Here is a 24304-nt window from a genome sequence, read left to right on the forward strand (position 1 = left end):
CCTGAAAATCTATTTAAAATTTAGGATTCTGCGGCAGGACCTTGGTGAGTTCTATTTTAAGCATTGGTTCTCTCTTGAGCACAACCCTTCTTTTTCAATATAAATTTGTTATTTTGAAAATATTAAACTCAAATGATATTATAATATATGTCGATAATATTACACAATTATATAATATTTATAGAAATATATTATTTTATTAATACATATATTAATAAACATACTATAAAGTTATAGAATAATAATATATATAAATATATATAATATTTAAATATCGTATATATTTAATTCCGGATTCAGATATTATCATATACGAATATGTCTATATCCGTATCCGGAATTGTCAGATTCAGATGCGAGTAATATCCGTTTTATCCCAAATACGAATAATATTCCTTTTATCTTGGATACGAATGCGGGTTTTTCGGACGGATATCATATTTTCCGGACTTATATGGGCCGACTGCTTATGATGAACATGCAGCTCAACTATTTTGTCCTACTCAGTAGTTCCTTCCTCCTCCATCCTCTACAAAAGCCCCTCACCACCCTCAAAATATACCACCTCTCCTATTCCTCTTCTCCCTTCACTCCCACCTCTCAACAACCAAGCTCCTTAATTACTCAAACCTCGTACTCTACTTGTTATTTTCTTTATTTGTGTGAAATTAATTTGTTAGCAATATGCAAATCCTAAGCTTCAAATCCGAAAGAAGCAGAGCTTTCTGGACTACATGTCTAGCCTCAGCTTTCCGAACAGCCTTAGCTTGTGCCATAGTAGGCGGCATCACTCTTTTCGGCCCCATGTCAATCCGAAGCCAGATAACACTCCCTGCATTTTCATACGTCACGGTTATCATCATCATCGTTGATGCCACCTTAGGCGACACTTTCAGAGGTTGCTGGTACGCTCTTTACGCGACAGTCCAAGGAGTCTGTCCAGCTATTTTCTGCTTGTGGCTGCTCGGTCCAGCTCGTCTCACGACGCTGGTCACGTCTGTGTTGGTGGGGGGGAGTGCATTCGTGGTGGTCTTGCCACAAAACACACATGTGATAGCCAAGAGAATAGCTCTGGGACAGATTGTGTTGGTGTATGTTATAGGCTATATTAATGGTGTCAATACTGAGCCTATTATGCATCCTATTCACGTCGCGACTAGTACAGCGATTGGAGTCTTTGCTTGTGTCTTGGCCCTCTTGTTTCCTGTCCCAAATTTGGCTTGCGTCGAGGTAAATAACTACTCTTAGACGCTGTTTGGAAATATGCATTTCATTTCAAATTATGAATTTCAAATGACAGGATTTAAGTTGTCATTTCAAATTCTCAGATTTATACTAATATTTGAATGTCTGGATTTCAAATGAAATACAAATCCAAATTCTCAAACAAGTTATTTGATCAAATCCAAAATTTCAAATGAAATCCAGGTTCCCAAACAAGCCATTAAGGGATTCTTAGTCCTCTATTTTTTCTGGAGCATCTCTATAAGTAATCTACATGTTTTTTGCCAGGTAAAGCGGAGTTGCAGACTAATTGCAGAGAATTATTCAGAGAGGCTAAATCTAATGATGAAGGCATTCTTGGAAGAAGATAAGAAATCCGCTTTAGCATTCATGTCTCAAGCCAAGTCTAAGGCTACTAAAGGAACCAAACTTCTCCATAGTATCATATCCAAGCAAGTAAGCATACTCAACTCAGGATGAATCAAACTCTCCTTTGTTTCTTTTAGTTGGTTAAGAACTAAAATTGAAGTAGTAAATTGAATATGTATTTTTTGATTAAAATCAGGAAAGCATGCAGTGGGAGAGATTCGGAATCAAATGCTTGGGACCTTATTGTGCAACTCCAGGACAGAGACTTCAAGAGTTAGAAACACCATTGATGGGAATGTCGATTGCTTTATCGAGCTGTCAGAAATTTCCAATGAAATTGCTAAATTTAGAGCTCAAAGATGGTCTGCATAAGCTAGAGGAGCACATTGATATGAGCTTTACCCGGATCAAGAACCGCCTTCCATTTGATTTAGCCACTGTTTCTGAATCAAACACGGATGATGAAGTGGACGCCCTTCAAGCTTTACAATCTGTACCAACAGAACAGAAAGATTTGCCATCTTTTTTCTTCTTATTTTGTCTGAAACTCCTTCAAAATAAAGTACTTGGTACCAAAAGAGATGATCCTCCCAACAAGTCAGCAAAAGTAGATGATTCACAAAACAAACAAATTCATCAAGGGAGCATTTGTACCGGTGCTAAGAGATTAATGCCAGCCTTTAAGTGTGCACTTTCTCTATTTCTTGCGGTGCTCTTTGGTTTAATGTATAGTAAAAAAGATGGATACTGGTCAGGTCTTCCTGTAGCTATTACTTTCGCAGCATCAAGAGAAGCAACGTTTAAGGTTGCTAATCTCAAAGCTCAAGGGACTGTTCTTGGAACCGTGTATGGTGTCCTGGGGTGCTTTCTTTTTGAAAGATACGTAAAATTAAGGTTCATTTCTCTCTTTCCTTGGTTCGTTATTACTGAACTTTTGAGGCGTAGTAAAATGTATGCCCAGGCCGGAGGAGTTTCAGCTGTCATTGGAGCAGTACTTATATTGGGAAGAACAGGTTTTAGATCTCCAAGTGAATTTGCCATAGCTAGAATTGTTGAAACTTTTATTGGATTATCCTGTTCTATATTGGTAAATATCAGTTTCCAACCTACAAGAGCTTCGACACTAGCTAAAACTCAACTCTCTGCAAGCCTCAAGTCCTTGCATGAATGTGTTGAGGGTATCAATCTATCTTTTTCAAGCATAACCAAGTTCCGAGAAAGCCAGAAGGGGCTTAAGTCTAGTGTAACAGAGCTAAGAAAACTCATTGCAGAGGCTGAAGTGGAGCCAAACTTCTGGTTTCTGCCTTTTCATGGTGCAGCCTACAACAAGGTCTTAAAATCCCTATCAAAGATGGTGGATGTATTGCATTTTGGAGCTGAATCAATCGAATTCATAGAGAAAGAACTGCATGGACCACATCATGACCGCCACGTAGAGATTATGACAGAACTGGACAGTGATATTCAGGTCTTAAAGGAAAAGGTTGGAAATTCAGTAAAATGTTGTGAGGGAATCACAAAGATAAAATCAGTGGCGGTTCTCGAAACGGAGATTGAAAAGAATGGCATTGCCTGTGATGTGGAGGCTGGAAAAGCATCTATTCCAAGTATGTTCATGTCTTCTGACTATGATTTGGATAATAAGATTGAGAAGATCTTAAGTTGTTACCTTGGAAATGTTAAGAAGATGATTGACAGAGATGAAAGGCAGGAGAAGAAGCAGATGGTTCTGGGACTGAGTGGTCTGGCCTTTTGTATGGGAATTTTAGTTGCAGAAACAACAGAGGTTGAGAAGACAATTGAAGAACTTGTGCAGTGGGAGAATCCTTCTAGCCATGTTAACTTGCATGATATTTCTTTTAAAATACATGCTCTACAAAATCTCTGATATAGATTAGTGTTTAAAGTATATGTAAGGCATAATTTACATGGAAATGAAACAAAATCTAGTTATAATAATTTATTAGAGTAATGTATTTCTCTGTATGTGTTTTTTTTTTATCTTTGCTTAAATGATGGTTTGGTCATCTAGCGACCCTAGCGGCTAGCAATGCTCAAGTCAATTGTAAATTAGACTAGTAGTTAATGTTGCGGCTAGCAATGCTCAAGTCAATTGTAAATTAGAATAGTAGTTAATGTTGAGGAGAGTAAAGCAAAAAGTGAATATAAAATTATTGCGACTCCAACCGGCCAAGGCCACAATGGGATTCGAATCTACATAAAACTGTGGCTGCTGGGATTCGAGCCCAGGTCTCCACGGCCACAACGTGGAATTCTTACCACTAAACTACAGCCACTCAGATGGTTACAATGCCTCCTTTACTGTAATAAACAGGTAGAAGTTGCAAGCAAGCAGCCCATCCTATGGCTTCCCTAGCACTTCTAAAGACTAAAATTTGGGACAATGGAAATAAAATTGTAGAGTAAATTAGGAAACCATGATTCATATGCAAGACCTCTCTGGTCTTTAAATAAAAAAATCATAAAATATGTGACCGCAGTTAATACAATTCAAATTGATATTTCCAATACTGTTTGTTATACTTGATTTTTATTTTTATTCATAACTCGTTCTTGGTGGAGTTAAAATCAGAGATAAGCGAGCGGAATTTGGAAAGTGAATATTATATTTATAAATAACAAGTTAAAACAAAAAAATGAAGAACATCCGTATATTTTAAAGGAGTCTGAGAGCGGAAACTTTAAATTTGCTCCGGCAACATATCTATCTCTGGAGTCTAGAACCCAAAAAATGGTTGATAATAAGTTGAAATTTGTATGGTGTTTGTTGTTTATGGTTAGCAGCAACAAGGAAGGAAGTAGTAATAATTATGGTTGTACATTCTTGATTTTGAAGCATCTAATTTGGTGAGATTTCAATCATATTTTATTCCATTCTTAGTCCATACTCCTTCTAAATTAATTGCTGTCAATGCAATACTCATCTCTTACATTTTCACTATAAATCACACACATACCCTTTGCCCTTTCATTTCAATAAGCTCTGTTATTAGTTCTTGTCTCTCATCTTTTGCATTGGTCTGTGTCTTTTAATATTAAATTTCTCATCTTTTGTTGTTTGCTATTGTTGCTTTGATTTATGTGGGATTGTTTTGATTTTCTTTTTCTTGTCATCTAATTGGTTTGTCTTGTGATTGCTAGCTTGCTATACAGTCATCTCATCAATGCCTTCCAATAATGCTTCCAATGGTAGTCCGCATACTACTAAACCAGCTCCAACTCCATCACCTCTTCGTGCCTCGAAATTTTTTCAGGTATATATATGCTTCTTAGGAAGTCATTTTTTCATATCATCATCACCCCTTTTGTTTCGGTGTGCTTGTTATCTGGATGAAATGCAATACTTTGTTTATTGGGTTGATTTTCATGTTGAATAAACCAGAACTTGCTTGCTTAGATTAGGAAATCAGGGCCATCTTTTTTCCACTATCTCTTTAGATATGATCCATAAGCTTACCTACATTTCGAGACTATTAAATTTACCTTAGCGTTACATCCTATGTCATTCTTCTTATTGCTTTTAAATTAACAGATAAAAAGTCTTGCGTGAAGCTGCTAAACTTACCAAATGAGTGCAAGTCAAATCGTATTGTTTTATGGAACTGCAATCGTTCCACTTTTCATTTACTAATTCTGTCAAGTCTCAATAGAAAAAGCTTGGTTCTTTGGCCAAACATAGCTTAAAATGAGTCTAATCGGCAATTAGTTAAAAGAAAAATTTGTCCACTTTCCACACTAAGCATATTTTTTGTCTGCGATGTGATGTTTGATAAATCACATGATAGAATTTTCTAGTTGTAGTTACGGTGTTGTAAAAAACGGGAATCGGACTTAATTGGTGGAGACACGGAACAAGGATTAACCAGAGATTAATCGGAGATTTAATCAATTTGGTGAGCTACGGAACATGGATTAATTGCGATTAATCACCGACTTTTAGAACTTGTAGACAATAACATGTAATTTTGCACCCTAGCAGACAATTTACTACCCGCTTAATGTGTTCCTCCCTTTTTATATTTTTATTGTAAATGGCTGGCCATAATGCTGCAAATTTTTGTTTTTTTTAATATTCATATAGATGTTTTAAATATTAAATATTATTAATGCAGTCCAACATGAGAATTCTTGTTACTGGAGGGGCAGGGTTCATTGGTTCTCACTTGGTGGATAAGTTGATGGAAAATGAAAAGAATGAGGTTAGAAACCATAGAACTTGTGTAAAATGCATATATCTTCAGAATATCTAATGTTCCAGTGATCCACAAGCAGATATATTTGTCTTAACAGTAGTCTTGCAATTTTTCCTGATACAGGTAATTGTTGTGGACAATTATTTCACTGGCTCAAAGGACAATCTCAGAAAATGGATTGGTCATCCGAGATTTGAGCTTATTCGTCATGGTAATATATCAATTTTCATTCTCCTATTATGTGTTGGCCATCCAGATTTCTATCTGTCTAGAGGAAATGCCTCCAAAATATGGCTGCAATTGCACAGTCATTCTTCACTGTGAAATAGCCAAATATACTGCAAAGGACCAAGTATGGATATGGCTGTAGGCATATATTTTCAATTCTAAATAGTTAAAAAATCAGAGTATTTCAAACCATGATGCTGATGTATATAAGAAAACTAGTTGACATCAGATCAAGCTTTCTCTCAACGTCTGCCGATGTATATAGTGAAATGTATGTTTATGTTTCATTTTTTTGGAAGACTTTTTGTGTTTTGACCTCTGGAGCAGTAAATGTTGAAGATAAACATCTTTGTTGTATATAGATCCCATAAATTGACCAAATTATATGGACTGAACATGATGAAAAGCATATATTGTTATAATAGAACAGGCAGTGCGGAACTTAGAAACTTCTCAAAATCGTTATTATGGATTTCAAAATTCTACATTTGGGGTTATATTCCTCTTCATTTTATTTCAAATTCTCAAAATCACTGATTCTTGTGCTGTTAGTTGTGATTAAACATTGGTTATCACGTTATAGTCTTCACTCTTCACTAAGGTCTTATGAGGTTCCCTTTCTTCTATTAAGTTCAATGATGGGTATCAGAAGCTTTGCTAAAGATTTACTCGATGCAACTTTACATTATGCAGATGTCACAGAAACGCTGTTGGTTGAGGTTGATCAGATTTACCACCTTGCCTGCCCGGCTTCTCCAGTATTCTATAAGCACAATCCTGTGAAGGTTTTAGTTTAATATTAACCGAAGCTTTTACTGTTTGTACCCTTTTTTGTTGTTAATAAAATATAAACAATGGTTGCTATGCTCAATGCTTTACAACAGCTGTAACTCTACAAATTCTTTTTCTTCAAACAAGAAATTTATGCATACCCCTCGACTCATTTGAACTGTGACTGCATTGAGTTCACACTTGAAAATTGCTTTCTGATAGACAATAAAGACAAATGTGATGGGCACACTGAACATGCTGGGTCTTGCCAAGAGAGTTGGAGCAAGGTTATAAATTTTGTGCTTACACAAACATAGACTGACCTCTATAGAGCTGTATGCATGTATTATTTAGTTTATAACATTGTGTATACTGTACAGAATCTTGCTTACTTCAACATCAGAGGTTTATGGCGACCCTCTTGTGCATCCCCAGCCTGAAAGCTACTGGGGAAATGTTAACCCGATAGGTAACCCTAATAAACTCTTGGGTGGCATACTGATAAAAACAGTTTCTTGCATATGCTCTTTGACAGTACATACTCATGTTAAAGAAAGAACTTGTTATCTGAACACCTATTATTGATTAAGTTATAAAAAAATATAAGAATTTTAGGTATTTATCTGAACTTTGCATGTTATTATGGAAAAATGCAGTTCTGTAAGAAGTAGTCCTACTCAGGCGAGAAACATTAAGAAAGGCACTGGGATCAGAGTTGTCCATTAGTAATTAAATTCGTCTTACTGATTATGAAGAAACTAGGAAAGTTATTTAAATGAAATTTGCCCCTATTTCTTGTGGCCCCTTCTGTTTCATATCGCCCTCCTTTTGTTACGCCTAGCTTCCCACGGCACTATGCCCAGCAGTCTGATGCATGTGGAACATGAACTTATCCCTTGCTTCGTTTAACCTCCGCACTTTCTTATTCTTGGAAAAATGCATGTATAGAATAGAAATTTACCTTTTTGATACAGAACTACTTGTAAATTAAGAGCACAGCGTCTTAACGAAAATATATCCTGCTTAATTTAGGTGTTCGGAGCTGCTATGACGAAGGGAAGCGTGTGGCTGAGACTTTAATGTTTGATTATCATAGGCAACATGGCATAGGTGATGTTTTTATTTCATAATATCAGGTTTATGCATAATTACTGCACTGAATCTGCTGCAGTCTTATCTTTGTAATCTCTGTCTTACAGAGATACGAATTGCTAGAATCTTTAACACATATGGTCCCCGAATGAATATTGATGATGGGCGTGTGGTCAGTAATTTTATTGCTCAAGCACTCCGGTGAGTCCTGTGTAAAGTTTCACGGCTTTGCAATTGTACATTTGTATTTATGTGTAAGTTGCAAATCTACACTCGTAAGGAAAAAACGATTTGCAGATTTACATTTGTAAGGAATAAAGTGTCCTGTGCAGTTATTAGAAAAAGTATTTGATATAATAGACTGTACCTTAACTGACAAATAACTATGCTCGCCTCCTCACATGCTTCGTCTAAAATGAGTATTTTTTAGATGTTTAGTATAATTAACAGAATCCAACTTATGAGCCAAAAAGAAAATTGTTAACATATTGTACGCAGAGTTTTATTCCATAAAACATGCATGTCGCAAGATTGCTTTTCCAGAACAAAGGTCCCTGTGATTTAGCTAGGGATGGCAAAATGGTCGGATTGGACCGGGTTTTTCAATATCTTGATCCAAATCCAATTTTTTTTTACAACATCCGGATCCGAAAAAAACCTGAAAATTGAGACCTGGATCCAATCCGAAGAATTTTGGATTGGATCGGGTTTAATAATATCTGTTCAGCTTCACTAATCCTAACCACCCATTCTTGAATGAATATTAAGAGAGAACATAGTTCAGCTTCACTAATTTGTACAAATATCTACAGACTGCTAGCAACAACTAAATTTAGGTGGTTGTAGGAAAATAAAGCTGAATGACTAAATTGTAATAGATATGACATATATTGGATCATCAGTTGGTAAATCCCACGGAGGAGATAGTGAAGGTTAATTCAATTTTTTTTTTTTTACTTTATTTGGATAATTGGTTTAGAATACTATGTAATCATACTGTAATTTCTTTTCTACAATACCAGTGATGAACCATTGACAGTCCAGGCCCCTGGGACACAGACACGGAGTTTCTGTTATGTCTCTGATATGGTATGTTGTTTTAAACTATTTCATTTAAATAAGTGCTTTTGGTTCTCTGTATTCTCCTCCTCTGCGGTCGTGCCAAACATTAATGTCTGTGTGTGTTCAAGGTTGATGGCCTCATGCGGCTCATGGAAGGGAAACACACTGGGCCTATCAACATCGGAAACCCAGGTATTCATAATGTTATACAGCTGGGGACTAAAGATTGTCATGACAGAGCATCTTTTGATATCTGAATTACTTTTATACATATAGGCGAATTCACAATGCTTGAACTTGCTGAGACAGTGAAAGAGGTCAGTGCATCGCCAACATCTCTTTTATCCCTGATTCTCATCTACTAAAGTTTACCAACTATTTTGGGTGAACATGTCAATATGTCTGAGAAATAGCAAATCACCTCCTCAAATTTTAGGACGCTTTTTTTTTTTCCTTACTAAATGATATACTTGAAAGCAATTTATAGCCATAATCATAGCTTTTCGTCTTTTGGAGCATGTCAACATAGGCTCTGAAAGCGAGCTTGTTTTTTATCCAATATTTTGACACTTGTTAGGATAAATTCAGTGCTGAGAGCGTAAGTATCCAATTCTGTTGCATAATAATAGTAAATGTTGCCGACATCTAATACAATTTATACTGGCAGATTGTAAATCCCAAGGTGGAAATAAAAATGGTGGAAAACACTCCGGATGATCCGCGGCAGAGGAAACCAATTATATCACAGGCGAATGAATCCCTGGGATGGGAGCCAAAAGTTAAGCTACGAGATGGACTTCCCCATATGGTGGAGGATTTTCGTCAGAGGCTTGGACTTCCTAAGAACTGAAACAATACTGATGGCACTAGTTGCCAACCATTTACTTTTTATAAGTGAGGATTCTTTGAGAGGCTTCATTACTGTTTTGATATCTACCAGATCTCCTTGTTTTGTACTTTGTTGGTTCTGAAAATAAAAGTTTGTTCCATTTCCTGTGGTTCTTAGAACTTCCAACTTAAATGTGTTATGAATTTTGTATCTGATATTCATTTCATTTTTGCTCGGACTTAATAGTTAGAAATTGAGCACGGTTGGTTAAGATTTTATCATCTATCGTCCTAGATTCTGGGTTCGACCCTCGACCCTCGCACATCTATCGTCCCAGATTCTGGGTTCGACCCTCGCTCATCTATCGTCCCAGGTTCCCCCTCGCAGATTCTGGGATCGATTCTGGGTTCGACCCTCGCTCATCTATCGTCCCAGGTTCCCCCTCGCAGATTCTGGGATCGACCCTCGATCACCACTAAAATAGATAGAAACTTATTTGATAGATAACTTTTACACCGCAAACTAAATCCTTCAAAGGCCTAAAGGGAGGTAAAGACAAAGACAAATAAACTAACCCGTCACGGTTTATTGAAACATGACATAGTAAACAAGCATATTATAGAGCTAATGAAAATCAAGCAACCACTTGACTTGGAGTTTCCATTTGACTGTACAAAAACATAAATAAATCCCGACTAAATTCCTCCAACAAAACTGCATGCACCTCTTGCACAGCTAAGAACCAGCACATTGCATCCACAGCCTAGAGCAAATGCATACGCTCTACGTAAGACTGTAGTAACCATCTATTAAGTGTCTCACCACATCCTACAAAACATCCAGAGTTGCCATTCTCGGTATAGAAAGGAAACTGGAACATGTTTAGCAACTCCTGCACTGACTGCCTCACCAAAGAAGATCCGGTGACCCTGCTCCTCCGGCCCCACCCTGTCACTATATCAATGCGGCCTGGGCAGATTCCAGACACAAGCATCTGCCTCCGGAACCATGCAAGTGTTCTTGATAGTGCAGTCACAGCAGTACCATCAGACATGACATGTAGGTTTATCAGCCAATAAGATGAGCTTTTCTCTCTTACAGCATCTGGATAGACATTCTTATGCGCAGCCACCTCCCAAACAGATCCGGCCTCTTCCTTCAGCCCTGACTTGTGCAGAAAATCAACCACTGCATCAACAAGTCCCCTCTTACTCTCCCTGTCCTCACTGTGCATCAACTCCAAGAAGCTGCTCATGTGATCCTTCACATTCTGCCCATCGGGCCCAGCTGCTGGCATAGACATAAGGAATGTATGAGCAGGGTGGCCCGTGACAGCCATTAGCTTACCACAAAATGTCATGTCAAAAGCTGTTTGCGCTTCAGTACAACAGCTAATGAGCAATGTGTACGTCTGCAAAGAAGGATTAAGACCTAAGTTGAGCATGCTCTGCAGTAAGTTATGCGCATCCGAGAGCCGGTGCACCCTAAGGAAAGCACTGAGCAGAGAATTGCATGTTGGCACATTAGGACGCAAACCCGCATTAAGCATGGCACAATACCATTCCCAGGCCTTTCCAGCATTTCCAACTTTACCCCACAGATCTACTAAAAGGCCGTACACAGGTTCATCAGGAACCCAGTTCTTCCTTTTCATCTCAGCAAAAACTGCTTCTGCTTCTTCAAGATAGCCACAATGACCATATACCTCCATAATTATGCTATAAGTTACTTTGTCTGGCTCAAATCCAGCATTCTGCATGTCACGGTATAGCTGTAATGAAGTTTGATAATTCCTTGCCTTGGCATGCAACGCAATCATAATATTGAAAGTCACCAAGTTAGGCACACACCCTTGACTAACCATCTCACAAAAAAGCTTGTCCGCAGCAGTCAAATGGCCAGCTTTGCCAAGACAATTAATGATAACACTGTACGTGAAGGTGTCAGGACTAAGTCCAGCCTCTTGCATTCTCTGATACATGTCCATTGCAACATCAAGGTACCCAGATTTTGCATGGATGTCGATCAATGTACAGTAGGTTACACGGTCAGGGTTACATCCTGCTTCTTGCATCCTATTGAAAACATTGAAAGCTTCATTTAAATAGTTTGCACGGCCATAACTATGAATGAGACGGTTATATGTCACAACATTTGGTTTTAATCCATCCCTAACCATCTGGTCGAGCAATTTGTTTATAGCCCCGAACTGTCTGGCACGGCCTAAAATGCCTACCATGGTGGTATAAGTATGCTCGTCATGCTTAAATCCCGGTCTTCTTTTCAACCAATAGAAAAAGCCAAGAGCTGATGAATAATCTTGCATCTTTTTAAGAACTTGGTTAGCTTGATATGGATCCATCGAGCAGTTTAATTTGCCTAAAGCCACCTCAGTTGCAGGAGTCCAGTTTAGCTGTCGCAATATTTGAGAAACACTTTCCACCACATTCCCAGACCTTGTGAACTGCCTAGCAATCGAAGAAACAGCTGATGATTGTTTGGCCAACTTTGGGCGCCTATTAAGTTCTTCACTGACATCTCCCACAAACTTTCCTTCTGCAGGCATTACATTTGAAACAAACCGACTAGAATTGGCTTTCATTTGCTGAGGCATAGTCCGCCTCTTCTCATGAAAGTTTGATTGCCTTTCACTCTCTGCCGGATGTGTTGTCTTCTTTGCAAAACTATTGTTGACACTGCTCACTGAACCGACATTTTGAGCACTACCTTTTCCTTCATGAACTTTGCTCTTGGAATTTGCTCCTGGTTCTGTCCCAGAAGAAGACTTACCCTCAATCTTTTCTCTGCCCAATGCTTTGACATTTGAGGCTTTGATAGTGGAAAGGGGCCTTACTCGTTCAACAACATTATTCTGTTGCGAGCTAAGAATTCCACTGCCATCTGATGTAGGAATTTTATAGCTCACAATATCAGACAGGAAACTGACTGCAGCAATACCCGCCTTGACAAACTGATCGGACATAGGTGGTGAAGGATGCATTGTATCATTTTGAACACAATCAGCGCCACTAGCATAAGTGACTGTACCTATTCTTCCCAAATTGCTGGGAGTCGATATGACTTGTGGAGAAGAAGCAGGAGAGCTTACACCATCGCCTGAGATGAGAGAACTCACTTTTATCGAACTTTTTGATGATAAGGCGGATGGTGCTTGTGGATCTCGAACTGCAGTTTTTGTATTCTGCTTTCTTGAAATGCAAGTTTCATCTTCTGCACATGTACATGAATTTCCATCACCTGCATTACATCGTGATCCATTGAGGAAAAACCTAGCTGACTGGGAGAGAGTACCCAACTGCTTAGTGCGCAACATATCTGTACATTAAAAAAAGCACACTTCAAATTTCCACAAGGCACCCCCACAAATTTCAAAAGTTGTTTAAAAGCAAGTCACATCATGATGCATCTCTAATTCTCTATGGATTTAACAAAACTCTGGAGTATTGTACACCTGTGACCTGTGATACTACCTCTAATCTCGATAATACTTGATTACATGGATAAAAATAACAAAGTAGATGGATATAAACAAGTCAGTCACCCGGACTAACTCTAAAAAGTCAGCACGTAGTCTTCTGACATACATATAAATTACATCTGAAGGAATAACAAAGTATATAGGTAAAGATATGTTCAATTACAAAAAAATTGAAAAAAATATAGTCATACCCTCTGGATAAGAACATTCAGACTACGCATTAACTGCTGCTTATAGCAAAACGATGAAACAAAAACTAACATTCACACAACGCATCATCACCACGTAGTCATACCAACTGGATAAGAACACCATCCCTGCAATAAAAGCACCAAAGCTTGCACCTTTCGAACCAAGACAACACGGTAAAATTTCAAGTGAGTTTCAGCATCCACAACTCAGGAAAACAACATCATTTTTCTTTTTCACACATTTAAAACACAACACGTCACTCTGTACACAAACCCACAAATAAGAACATCATTCCCCCAATAAGACAACCAAAGCTTACAGCAAAGACAATGAATATCTCAGTAATTCCTAGCTTGCAAAACCCAAAATAAATACATCACATTCATATACAAATATCACAAAAACCATAACACCAGCACCCCCTTGAACAATCAAAAAAGTCCCAGAGTCAAAAATCATCATATATATCATAAAAATGTAACCTTTACGGATTTAACCAAGCAGTCTGAGTAAAGCTCAAAACTTTACCACAAAACAAGAAAATAAAACAAATGCCCACTTCATAAATGATCAAAACAAGCCCAATAAACACACAAAGAACAACCCATTCAGCAAAATAGAGCTACTTGATCAGCTGAAAAGAAAAATCAAAGAAAGCTTAAAAGAATGAAAATCTTACCAGAAATGCTAAAAGGGTATGAAGCCTTGCAAGAAATTAACAGAGAGAGAAAATCAAAAATAGGGTTAAGAAGAGAGGCGGCTCTTCTCTCTCTGGTGTTAACAAAACATGACTAGTTTCCAAGTAAATTGGGGCTGGAGGAGACACAAAGCTTTGATTTTATACTATTACTATTTTTTTCTGTTTTTTATTTTTACTTTTAATAAAGTTTGAAACTTTCTTTTTATTTTAGGTCTGGATTCTCTGCTAATTTTTGGGTACACGTGTTCACCTTTTGTATCTGACAATAACAATACACGGCGAATTGCTCAAAAAAAAAAAAAAAAAAAAAACAATACACGGCGAAGCTTCGTCGTATAATTGTTTCGATTACAGAAATTATCATTGTTTTTTTTCGAAACTAAGAAATTAGAAATAGATATTGTTACAGCCATGTTTATTTTCCAAATTAATAGCATTTGATTACAATAATAATTACCGGGTCTAATATTTATCCACTGACGTGTTTTTACCTGTCAAGAGATTATTATTTCAGCGTCTATGTTTCGATATTGTCCGTATATGTAATATTGTACTTACACAATTATCTATAAAATTAAGAATTTTTTTTAAAATCAAATTATAAATTTCATTTTTTATTTAAATACTGTTGAACTATATATGTAATCCCCTATGCAACTCTAGTACATGAAAATCATTCGTGTTCTACAAATACTACAACATCAGTTATCAGTTGCAATTTCGATCGTATTTTTAAAAATGAATTTGAAAACTATGTATTTTTACAAAATTTTAAAAATAAGTTTAAATTTATATTTTTTCAATTTGTCCAAATTTAATAATGAGTTTTAAATTTCTTTTATAATATGGGTTTAGAATATAAATACATGGCTCTACTGAATTGTTTATAACAATAAATCTTCTTAATTAATTCAAGTAAAATATAAATCAATTAAATGCACGTAAAGAAAATATTGATTTTAATTTGTTTTTTCTAGTCAAAGTGATTTTAGTTTTAATTGACCGATAACTTTTTACATATTTCGTTCAAGAAGAAAAGTGCTTTCGTTCATTTAATAAAAAATTTATTCGCCCTACATATGTATACTAGTATTTATGCATGTGTTGCTTGACTTTATAATATCAAAAGAAATTCAATTGACAAAGGAAATTAGATATGTTTTTCTTCTATATTCCTTAAGTAGCATGATAATATAGATAATGAACATCATTACAAAACATTCAACGAAAAACATATGATTAGGTTAATAATTCATCGCTAAACAATTACAAAAATATCATAATCCAAATATAAAGTTGTTTCAGACTGTCAATCTTTAGTAATCGTTGATGATTCGTCGTTAAGATCCGATAATCCTTGTAGATGAAAGGTCGATGATTTTGCATGCATGTCTTGAGTCCCATTAACAACATTAGTTCCATTAACTCCATTAACTACATCAAAACATGTAATATGCGTCACAGATTAGTCTAGTTAACCCATCCATAGAATCAGGTATATCTAGACAGTCGATCATTAAAAGTCCAATAAATATATGCTAATGGCTGCCTCTAAAAAAATTGAGATGAAACCTGATACCTGTGAGTATACATGATACTTTTATGTTTTGACTTTTGACTTCTTATAGTATATAGTTTGATTATTTAAGGACTAAGTGTAATTCATGTCTTCACTCTAAAGAACTTCCCTGAAACCAATTACAGTTAGTTGTACATGAAAAAAGAGTAAATGACAGTTTGCCACCAGTATGTTTGGGGTTTTTTGCAGACTAGTCCCCTTCTATTTTTTCTTGCAGTTGACATCCCCTATCTTTTTTGGCGCGGCGATTTGCACTTAAAATCTGACTTCCGTCAAATACCACCGTTAACAAACCTGAATGGAGGGATAGAGATGTAATCTTAGTACCCCTTAAGCACAACAGCTGCAGATATACATATAAATGTACTGTTCATCTAATTTCAAGCACAAATGCAAATGAGATAGTAAAACAACATTGAAAACAAATGGAACACATAAACAACAGCATCTGAAAGTTTAATATTCAAAGCCACATAACCATCATAATCAAAGCCACAAAAGCAGCACATGTCTACATTGTTTGTGCAAAATAGAAACCCAGGGCTTTTGCAAATGCAACCATACAACCACCAATATTAACCACCAATATTAATGCAGATAAATGTGAAATAAAACAAGACAAAGTACTCACCTTTGCTTTCCAAATCCTTGTATTGTGTCCCTTTTCTTGACAGTAAGTGCAATTCAATGATGTCTGATATCTCTTCAACATAGTTGGATCAGATTCTCTTGTTTCAATGACATCACTCCTTTTATCTCTGTTCTTTTTTGGTCTGCCTGGAGGCGCTCTCACCTTCGGAGGCAAAATTGGAGTGTTATTTGGTTCCTCCCAAAACTCCTCTCCCAAAACCCTAAACTCATATACCAAAATCATCGAAATCCATGAGGTCAAACCAGTAAACATAAAAAATCCCTAAACTCGACATGCAACCACAAAGAGTAGCACATATAAAAAAATCAATGAAAATACGCTTAGATCAGTATACTTGCATAGTTTGGTATTTCACAGCCATTTGGTAGAGATGGTTCACGAATGATCGGGGGTGCCACTCCTTCTTCAAGGACTTGCTTCCAATATTCTGCCGGCACTTCAGCCCAAGTAATATTAGGGTTCGGATCACCATCTTGCTTCCTTAATCGACCTCGCATTTTTTTTGATTTTCTTCGCTAGGGTTCTACAGAGAGTGTTTGGTTAGTACATAATTGTGTTTGCGCGCTCGTTGTAACACAGAAGGGGGGAACGAAGGGGCATTTGTTCAATATGTGAATTTGCGTAAATATCCCTGGTTCCGTTAAACTTAACGGTGACTTTTGACGGGAGTCAGTTTTTAAGTGCAAATCGCCGCGCCAAAAAAGATAGGGGATGTCAACTGCAAGAAATATAGAAGGGGACTAGTCTGCAAAAAACCCAATACATAGTGGTGGCAAACTGTCATTTACTCAAAAAAAAAACAAATTATCTATTCCTTTCCTATTCCACTTGGATAAATCTGTAATTGAGAAGTTTCTAGAAGATCTTACATTTGTAAACAATAACGTTATAAATGTAAGTCTATAAGAAAAACACAAATTAAATTGAGTGAGAGACAAATAACTTCTATGCAAATAAAATTTTTAAAAAGAAAAATACCCAAAAAGGATAAATTATTAAGTTTTACCAATTGAGTTTTTTGCTAATCAAAACGATCAAGTTGGAGATGTTAAAAAAATTAATTAATGAAAAAGAATACCTCAAATTAAAAATTCAAAACTTTGAAGATCATAAACCATTATTTGATATTGAAAGAAGTAGATATCAAAATACATTTAATCATGAATTATTATGCAAATAATATGACAACATCAGTAAACATTATTAATATAAAAATTATTATGTGATATATATAATTTTATTATAATGAAAAATATAAGCTCCCACAACTTCTCGGCATCGCCTTCGACGATACCTCGACTTCCATTTATTAACACCCATAAATTTGTATCTAAATAAATTATTTTCAATATACTCAAACAAACTAATAATAAATTATTGAATTATACGACTACCTAACAAACAAACAAACTATCTAACACTGCATCTAGAAATGATTCTTTAATACAGTCTTTCAATAACATCATGATCATATAACAAATATGTATATTCAATAACAATGGATGGGTTTAATATATAGGAAATCAGATTGTAGAAACCAAGAGATAACATACCTTTCTTATCACAAAGGTCGGTGTAGCTCAAGCTCAAAAATATGGAAAACACCAATCTAAAATGCATTTATTAGTTATCTCAAACTTATTTGGTACTTTGTATAGCTATAACAGATAATTTGGTCACAACCTAACCCAAACCATTTACAAAAACAGAATATTATTATGATATTTTTGAAAATTTAAATATAAAAAAGCAATTGAAAAGTTGTTTAAGCACTTTCATCAAACACATGGACTACAAAACAAAATAATTACAATTCAATAAATCATAAAACTTTCTCAGCATTTTCATCAAGATGGAGTGCAAAAGTGTATCCTCACTATTTTAGTAATTAATCAGGAGTTAAAGAATCATTTGCCTAAAAGTACTATTTAACCCACCAAAGGCGCAATAGCGCAAAAGATGGAGTGCAAAAGTGTATCCTCACCATGTATCTTGATCTCCTCCTGCTTGAGCGTGACAATAAAATAAACATGAGTTACTTTTTGATACATAGTTGTCAAGTATACGGAGACACACAGAACCTTGTTCTTAATAAAGATTTATGAAATTGTACTTTTGGTTTTTGGATATTCTAAAAGTGGACCTTGTTCTGGGACAATCCAAAACTGAAAGTAACTCTTAATTTGGAAGCTGGCTATGTTAATTTACATAAAAAAAATTGACCTCTTGTTGCGTGAAATGAGTTTCAAAGACCTCAGGCAGAGCGTACCCTAAAGTTAATTCCCTTGATCAATGATAATTTGGACGGATTGCGTAGAACATCATAAATTAAGGCTCTATACTCTACACAAACATTATAGTCAAGCGGTTTAGTAACACATACAATTACACTAAAAGTCTAATCTATATACATATAATCATAATAAGGGAGGTGCATCTCTTCACACGCAATTGTGATTCTTTTTGCTTATAGAAAAATTATTTAAAGCTGCTAGATTTAAATTACAATTTTTTCGCAAAATTCTGAAAATAAATATGAACAAAATCTATGTACGTCCAAGCCAGCAACCTCATATTTGTATTTTAATAATTTGTACACTATATGATTAATCTATGACTGTATTCAGTACTTTCATCCTAGCATTTGTAAATAATCTGAAACCCGGGGTAACTTAACTGTTCCATACTGCGCAATTGGCAGTCGGCCAAGAAACTTTCATTGATTGGAATTCTTATATTCCAAAGTTGTCGTTATTGTAGTATTTCTGTCTAGTTTCCCATTAAATTCTGCCACATGCATTTAGTTTTAAAGTATACTTTGAGGTCTAATGCTAATTATTGTCAACAAAAAGGCCATGACATCCTAAACTAGTTTAAGGATGCGTTGAACTAAATATAAATAAACAGAAATGACCAGAGAATGAAATTGTAAAAACTCTATATTGAGCAACTGTAGCATTTTCAGCAAGGCAGTCACCTTTACAATGTTTTTCCACAACTATAACTATAGGTAAAGACCGAGAGCTGTCAAATTGGGATCATCCTTGTGATTGTTCTCAACTCCTTCAATGATCATTTGCATCTAAGCATTTGAATAATAGAAACTATCAGATAAGTTCAATGAACTAAATAATTAATATATACTGTAATGCAGAAATTAATAAGCAAAACCAATTTTAGCCTATTCGCGCCAAATTGCTTAATGTTCAATTTTCAGCACTAAATATTATCGAACTATTATAATAATCAATTATCATCAAAAACAAAATAATTATAAAAACACTTGAAGAAATATAGCTGGAAAACGAAAAATTTATTAATTATTTCTCTCGGACATATCATCAAACACATCCTCAACAAACTTCTAAATACATAACAAATATAATATGAAATAAATAATCATCAAGTTTTAAACATTACAAATCTAGCCTCATATATTGATTTATTGAATTTGTCCATCTTATTTTCACACACAATCAATCAAACAGGTCTTGTGCGGGGTTCAATCTACAATGAAGAAGAACAAAAAAGAGTAAATATAAGAATAAAAATCAGAGAGAGAAGATAAATTATATAAAAATTAGAATGATTCAGTTTTATATCTTGCTCAATCCATTCAAACTGTCATTGTGTGCACCTGCAATAAAATTAAACAACCATGATCAGTAAAATCAAGTGATATACATTTGATAGAGATAAAAGCAGTAGAGAGAAAAGAGAGAAATTATTTTGAGAAATGAATAATTGATAGTCATAAGCTTTTCAATTTGAAATTTAAATTTGAATTCTTCATTTGAATTCTTGATACTTGTGAGCGTGTGTATTTCTATAGTTGTATGTATATCTCAGATATGTATGAATAAGTGGCTGCTTTATTAGCTGTACCGTGCAGTTTATTTTGTAAATAATGTGAAAAGTAGTAGTACAATTTGAATTAATGAAAGAGGTTAGTAATAGTAGTACCTGAGATACGTGTTTTGGTTGTGAGATATAAGTATTACTAATTGTACTTCTTTTGTCTCATTTTAGAGGGTTTTGATCACTTATTTACACGTACCTTAATGTGTTGGAGAATATATATCCAAAAAAAATTATTTTTATAGCAATAAAATAAAAGTTTAGAATCTAAAATTATATTTTATATAAGAAAATAATTTTTATTGATTGTAGATATTGTTTTTTAGAACTTAGTATACGTGTCAAGAATTGAAATATCAGTTAAAATAGAATAGAGCGAATAATTTAGATTTGTTACCAATCATCTTGTGTGATTCATATTTAATTGAAAAAAATATATGACGAAGTATGTTAAATATATTATATAATGAAAAAGTCAGTTTTCAAATTTATATTTTGTAACATATAATTACAAATATTATGTGTAAAATTTTTGTAGTCTTATATCTTATGTAATTATTACTTTTAGTTAAATACAAAAAGATTGAAGATATACCAATATGATCTGAATTTGGTCGAAATTATTTCGCATATATTACAATCCTAAATTGAAAAATTGATGAACTCTATTCTCATGATCCAAATCTGTATACATATATAGTAATTGTCAATTGTTTTTACTATACTAATTAAGGTTAAAAACTAAAGAAAAGAACATCATTGTAAATAATTAAATATACATTTTTAGTTAAATAAAAGAAGATTTAAGATATACCAACATGATCTCAATTTGATCGAATTAATTTCGGGTATATTATAATCCTAATTTGAAAATTTGACGAACTACAAACTCATGATCCAAATATACATACATATAGAGTAATTGTCAATTATCTGTACCGTACTAATTTTGGTTAAAAATTGAAGAAAATAACGTCATTGTAAATAATAAATTATATATTTTTACACTGAAATGTCCAATTTTAAAAATAATACTAAGTAATTTGTAATGACTAATAAACATATACCAATTTAAATAGCATATATTTTATGGAAAATTACATTTTTATTCCTAAAAAAATTTAAAGATTGAAGTAAAAAAGTTCACGAAGTAAATGCTCATTTTCTAAATTTATTACGTATATATAATAATATAATAAGAAAATCTAAGTTAAAAACACTAAATTCAGATTAGTAGATAGTAGATTATTATTTTGTTACAAATGGCAGGTGTGTGCTAGTCCTTGCATGCAGCAGTAAAGCTTCTGGCCGAAGCTTTGCATTTCTATCTATTCTCTGTTGTATATGTTTTGTATGTGTACATGTGTAAAAGTGAGTGCATGTGGGTTTCTGCCGCTGAATAGAGAGAACAAATTGAGCGGCTACGTGGCAGTATTCAGTCCATTCATAGAAGAAGATTCAACAGTGGCAACGTTGTAAATAATCGCAGGATGGAAGGTAATTTTTCGGCAGAGGCGAGATACTGTAGCAAAGACGCAACAACATTTATAATATACATAGATATATAATAATATAACAAGAAAATCTAAGTTAAAAACACAAAATTCAGATTAGTAGATAGTAGATTATTATTTTGTTACAAATGGCAGGTGTGTGCTAGTCCTTGCATGCAGCAGTAAAGATTCCGGCCGAAGCTTTGCATTTCCTTCTATTCTCTATTGTATATGTTTTGTATGTGTACATGTGTAAAAGTGAGTGCACGTGGGTTTCGGCTACAGAATAAAGAGAACAAATTGAGCGGCTACGTGGCAGTATTCAGTCCGTTCATAAAAGAAGATTCAACAGTGGCAATGTTGTAAATAATCGCAGGATGGAAGGTAATTTTTCGGCAGAGGCGAGATACTGTAGCAAAGACGCAACAACATTTATAATATATATAGATATATAATAATATAACAAGAAAATCTAAGTTAAAAACAATAAATTCAGATTATTAGATAGTAGACTATTATTTTGTTACAAATGGCAGATGAGTGCTAGTCCTTGGCTCCTTGCATGCGTTAGCAAAGCTTCCAGCCGAAGCTTTGCATTTCCTTCCATTCTCCGTTGCATATGTTTTGTATGTGTACATGTGTAAAAGTGAGTGCGCGTGGGTTTCCGCTACAGAATGGAGAGAACAAATTGAGCGGCTACATGGCAGTATTTAGTCCATTCTTAAAGGAAGATTCAGCAGTGGCAACATTGTAAATAATCGCAGGATGGAATGTAATTTTTCGGCAGAGGTGAGATACTGTAGCCAAGACGCAACAACATTTATAATATACATAAATATATAATAATATAACAAGAAAATCTAAGTTAAAAACACAAAATTCAGATTAGTAGATAGTAGATTATTATTTTGTTACAAATAACAGGTGTGTGCTAGTCCTTGCATGCGGCAGAAAAGCTTCCGGCCAAAGCTTTGCATTTCCTTCTATTCTCTGTTGAATATGTTTTGTATGTGTACATGTGTAAAAGTGAGTGCACGTGGGTTTCTGCTACAGAATGGAGAGAACAAATTGAGCGGCTACATGGCAGTATTTAGTCCATCCATAAAGGAAGATTCAGCCGTACAACATTGTAAATAGTTGCCGGATGGAAGGTAATATTTCGGTAGAGGTGAGATTAGTGCTGAGCATTCGGTCGGTTCGGTTCAAAACCGAACTGAACCGAAAAAACCGAAAACCATATTACAGATTTTTTTTGAAACCGAACCGAACCATTATTTTAAACCGAACCGAATTAACCAAAATATTTCGGTTCGGTTTCGGTTTGAAAAAACCGAAATTTTAAAGATCCTGCAACATAGATGACTGAACACAGTCTATAAATCTCAGTGAACAAAGCTTGAAACTTCAGGATTTAACACATTAATCTCATACATAAAAACTGAATATCGGTAACAGTATGCCCCTTGATTCATGCACCACAAATTACAAAATTTAAACTTGAATCCAAAAGTAAGACTAAGGTGCATTGTTTGAAAGAAATTCAAAACAAAGACAACTAGCAAGCCAAAATGTAAATCTGTAGTTTGTAGTCTGCATCCGCAACATGCCAACATACACCCTCCACCTCCAGCGGCCAGCCTCAACTCTTGAGCAGTTAATCCAAGTTAGATTTCTACAAAAACAAAAAAAAATTAGAGGAACATGCTTAGAAAGGAAATATGCAATAAAAAGATAAGTGGACAGCAGGAAGTGGACACTATGATAACATTAGCAGAGAGATCATTTATAGAGTTGTTAACAGAGAGACTGCAGAGGTGTTCATGAACTATGCAATTTTAGCCTGCAATTTCTAAAAACATCTGACCTATTAATCTACAACAGTTGATCAATTTTCTAGTCAACTACAAGTTTTTACGATCAAACAAGAATATAATTAGTAGAGTAAGTAAACATGTGATAAAGTTAATATAGCATACAGCCTTTTCCCAAAACAAAAATATAGCAGAGCATGCCAGTATACATAATTTGCCAGCTGATGTGATGACGGCCAGTGAAATTCTAGTAATTGGTGACTCAATTAACAGCAAAGAAAACTCACATTGTCACATTTACACTTGTTCAGTGTAGTCAACAGATTATAGGCAAGGAGCAGAGCACATCTCATATTAACAGACTACTAAAGCAGAGCACATCCCAGTTACACAATCACAAATTACTAAATTATAGAAAGTAGAAGCTAGTAATTACCAGTCACTCTCTAAAGTTATAGCATCATCTTGAATATTCTCTTCACCGTAAGAGATGAAAATGCTGCAAAATTTATTAAAACAAGAGAATAATTCAGATATTTCACGAATACTACAATTAATAACACATGAAATGCAAAATACATATGTAATGTACCTTCTTCAAATAATCTTCTTCAATCTTGAGCACAAATCAAACCCTCCACAACCTTGGTGGTCAAGGAACTCCTATATTAGATTCCAAATCAAAATCTAAGATTCTCGACCTAAAAATCTAAATAAGAAAAACATTAAAG

The 24304-nt window shown here is 34.9% G+C and overlaps 3 protein-coding genes and 1 non-coding gene across 6 annotated transcripts; 2 read left to right on the forward strand and 2 right to left on the reverse strand.

The window, feature by feature from the left end:
* The first annotated feature begins 520 nt into the window (after positions 1–520).
* LOC108207275 (uncharacterized) lies at positions 521–3554 on the forward strand. Its single transcript, XM_017377733.2, has 3 exons — positions 521–1230; positions 1513–1680; positions 1790–3554. The coding sequence occupies exons 1-3, from the start codon at positions 685–687 to the stop codon at positions 3479–3481; spliced, it is 2406 nt and encodes an 801-aa protein (XP_017233222.1). The 5' UTR covers positions 521–684; the 3' UTR covers positions 3482–3554.
* A 264-nt stretch (positions 3555–3818) lies between these two features.
* Positions 3819–3890, reverse strand: TRNAH-GUG (transfer RNA histidin (anticodon GUG)). Its single transcript has one exon. It is a non-coding gene; the product is annotated as a tRNA-His (tRNA).
* Positions 3891–4322: 432 nt separating this feature from the next.
* On the forward strand, positions 4323–9954 carry LOC108206221 (UDP-glucuronic acid decarboxylase 6). 2 transcript variants are annotated; one of them, XM_017376449.2, is made up of 13 exons: positions 4323–4461; positions 4756–4868; positions 5727–5813; positions 5931–6018; positions 6729–6820; positions 7029–7093; positions 7187–7275; positions 7839–7916; positions 8006–8099; positions 8921–8987; positions 9089–9152; positions 9237–9277; positions 9628–9954. In XM_017376449.2, the coding sequence occupies exons 2-13, from the start codon at positions 4779–4781 to the stop codon at positions 9808–9810; spliced, it is 1038 nt and encodes a 345-aa protein (XP_017231938.1). In that variant the 5' UTR covers positions 4323–4461; positions 4756–4778; the 3' UTR covers positions 9811–9954. The 2 variants fall into 2 exon arrangements, with proteins under 2 accessions (XP_017231938.1, XP_017231937.1); XM_017376448.2 differs by lacking the exon at positions 4323–4461 and adding an exon at positions 4501–4632.
* Positions 9955–10355: 401 nt separating this feature from the next.
* LOC108209707 (pentatricopeptide repeat-containing protein At1g74750) lies at positions 10356–14300 on the reverse strand. Of its 2 annotated transcripts, none has more exons than XM_017380764.2 (2): positions 14160–14300; positions 10356–13125 (listed from the first exon to the last, which is right to left on the reverse strand). In XM_017380764.2, the coding sequence occupies exon 2, from the start codon at positions 13121–13123 to the stop codon at positions 10553–10555; it is 2571 nt and encodes an 856-aa protein (XP_017236253.1). In that variant the 5' UTR covers positions 13124–13125; positions 14160–14300; the 3' UTR covers positions 10356–10552. The 2 variants fall into 2 exon arrangements, with proteins under 2 accessions (XP_017236253.1, XP_063943124.1); XM_064087054.1 differs by lacking the exon at positions 14160–14300 and adding an exon at positions 13480–13621.
* Between the last annotated feature and the right edge of the window lie 10004 nt (positions 14301–24304).

The sequence above is a fragment of the Daucus carota genome, chromosome 2 (genome assembly GCF_001625215.2).
Source record: "Daucus carota subsp. sativus chromosome 2, DH1 v3.0, whole genome shotgun sequence".
NCBI lineage: Eukaryota > Viridiplantae > Streptophyta > Magnoliopsida > Apiales > Apiaceae > Daucus > Daucus carota.

Bases quoted from the DNA above. Each gene is read 5' to 3' on its own strand.
- LOC108207275 (XM_017377733.2), top strand. From the start codon at position 685: ATGCAAATCCTAAGCTTCAAATCCGAAAGAAGCAGAGCTTTCTGGACT. The intron at 1,231-1,512 runs GTAAATAACTAC...GTTTTTTGCCAG, and splicing joins CAAATTTGGCTTGCGTCGAG to GTAAAGCGGAGTTGCAGACT. The intron at 1,681-1,789 runs GTAAGCATACTC...GATTAAAATCAG, and splicing joins ATAGTATCATATCCAAGCAA to GAAAGCATGCAGTGGGAGAG.
- LOC108206221 (XM_017376449.2), top strand. From the start codon at position 4,779: ATGCCTTCCAATAATGCTTCCAATGGTAGTCCGCATACTACTAAACCA. The intron at 7,276-7,838 runs GTAACCCTAATA...TGCTTAATTTAG, and splicing joins GGGAAATGTTAACCCGATAG to GTGTTCGGAGCTGCTATGAC. The intron at 7,917-8,005 runs GTGATGTTTTTA...TCTGTCTTACAG, and splicing joins TCATAGGCAACATGGCATAG to AGATACGAATTGCTAGAATC.
- LOC108209707 (XM_017380764.2), bottom strand. From the start codon at position 13,123: ATGTTGCGCACTAAGCAGTTGGGTACTCTCTCCCAGTCAGCTAGGTTT.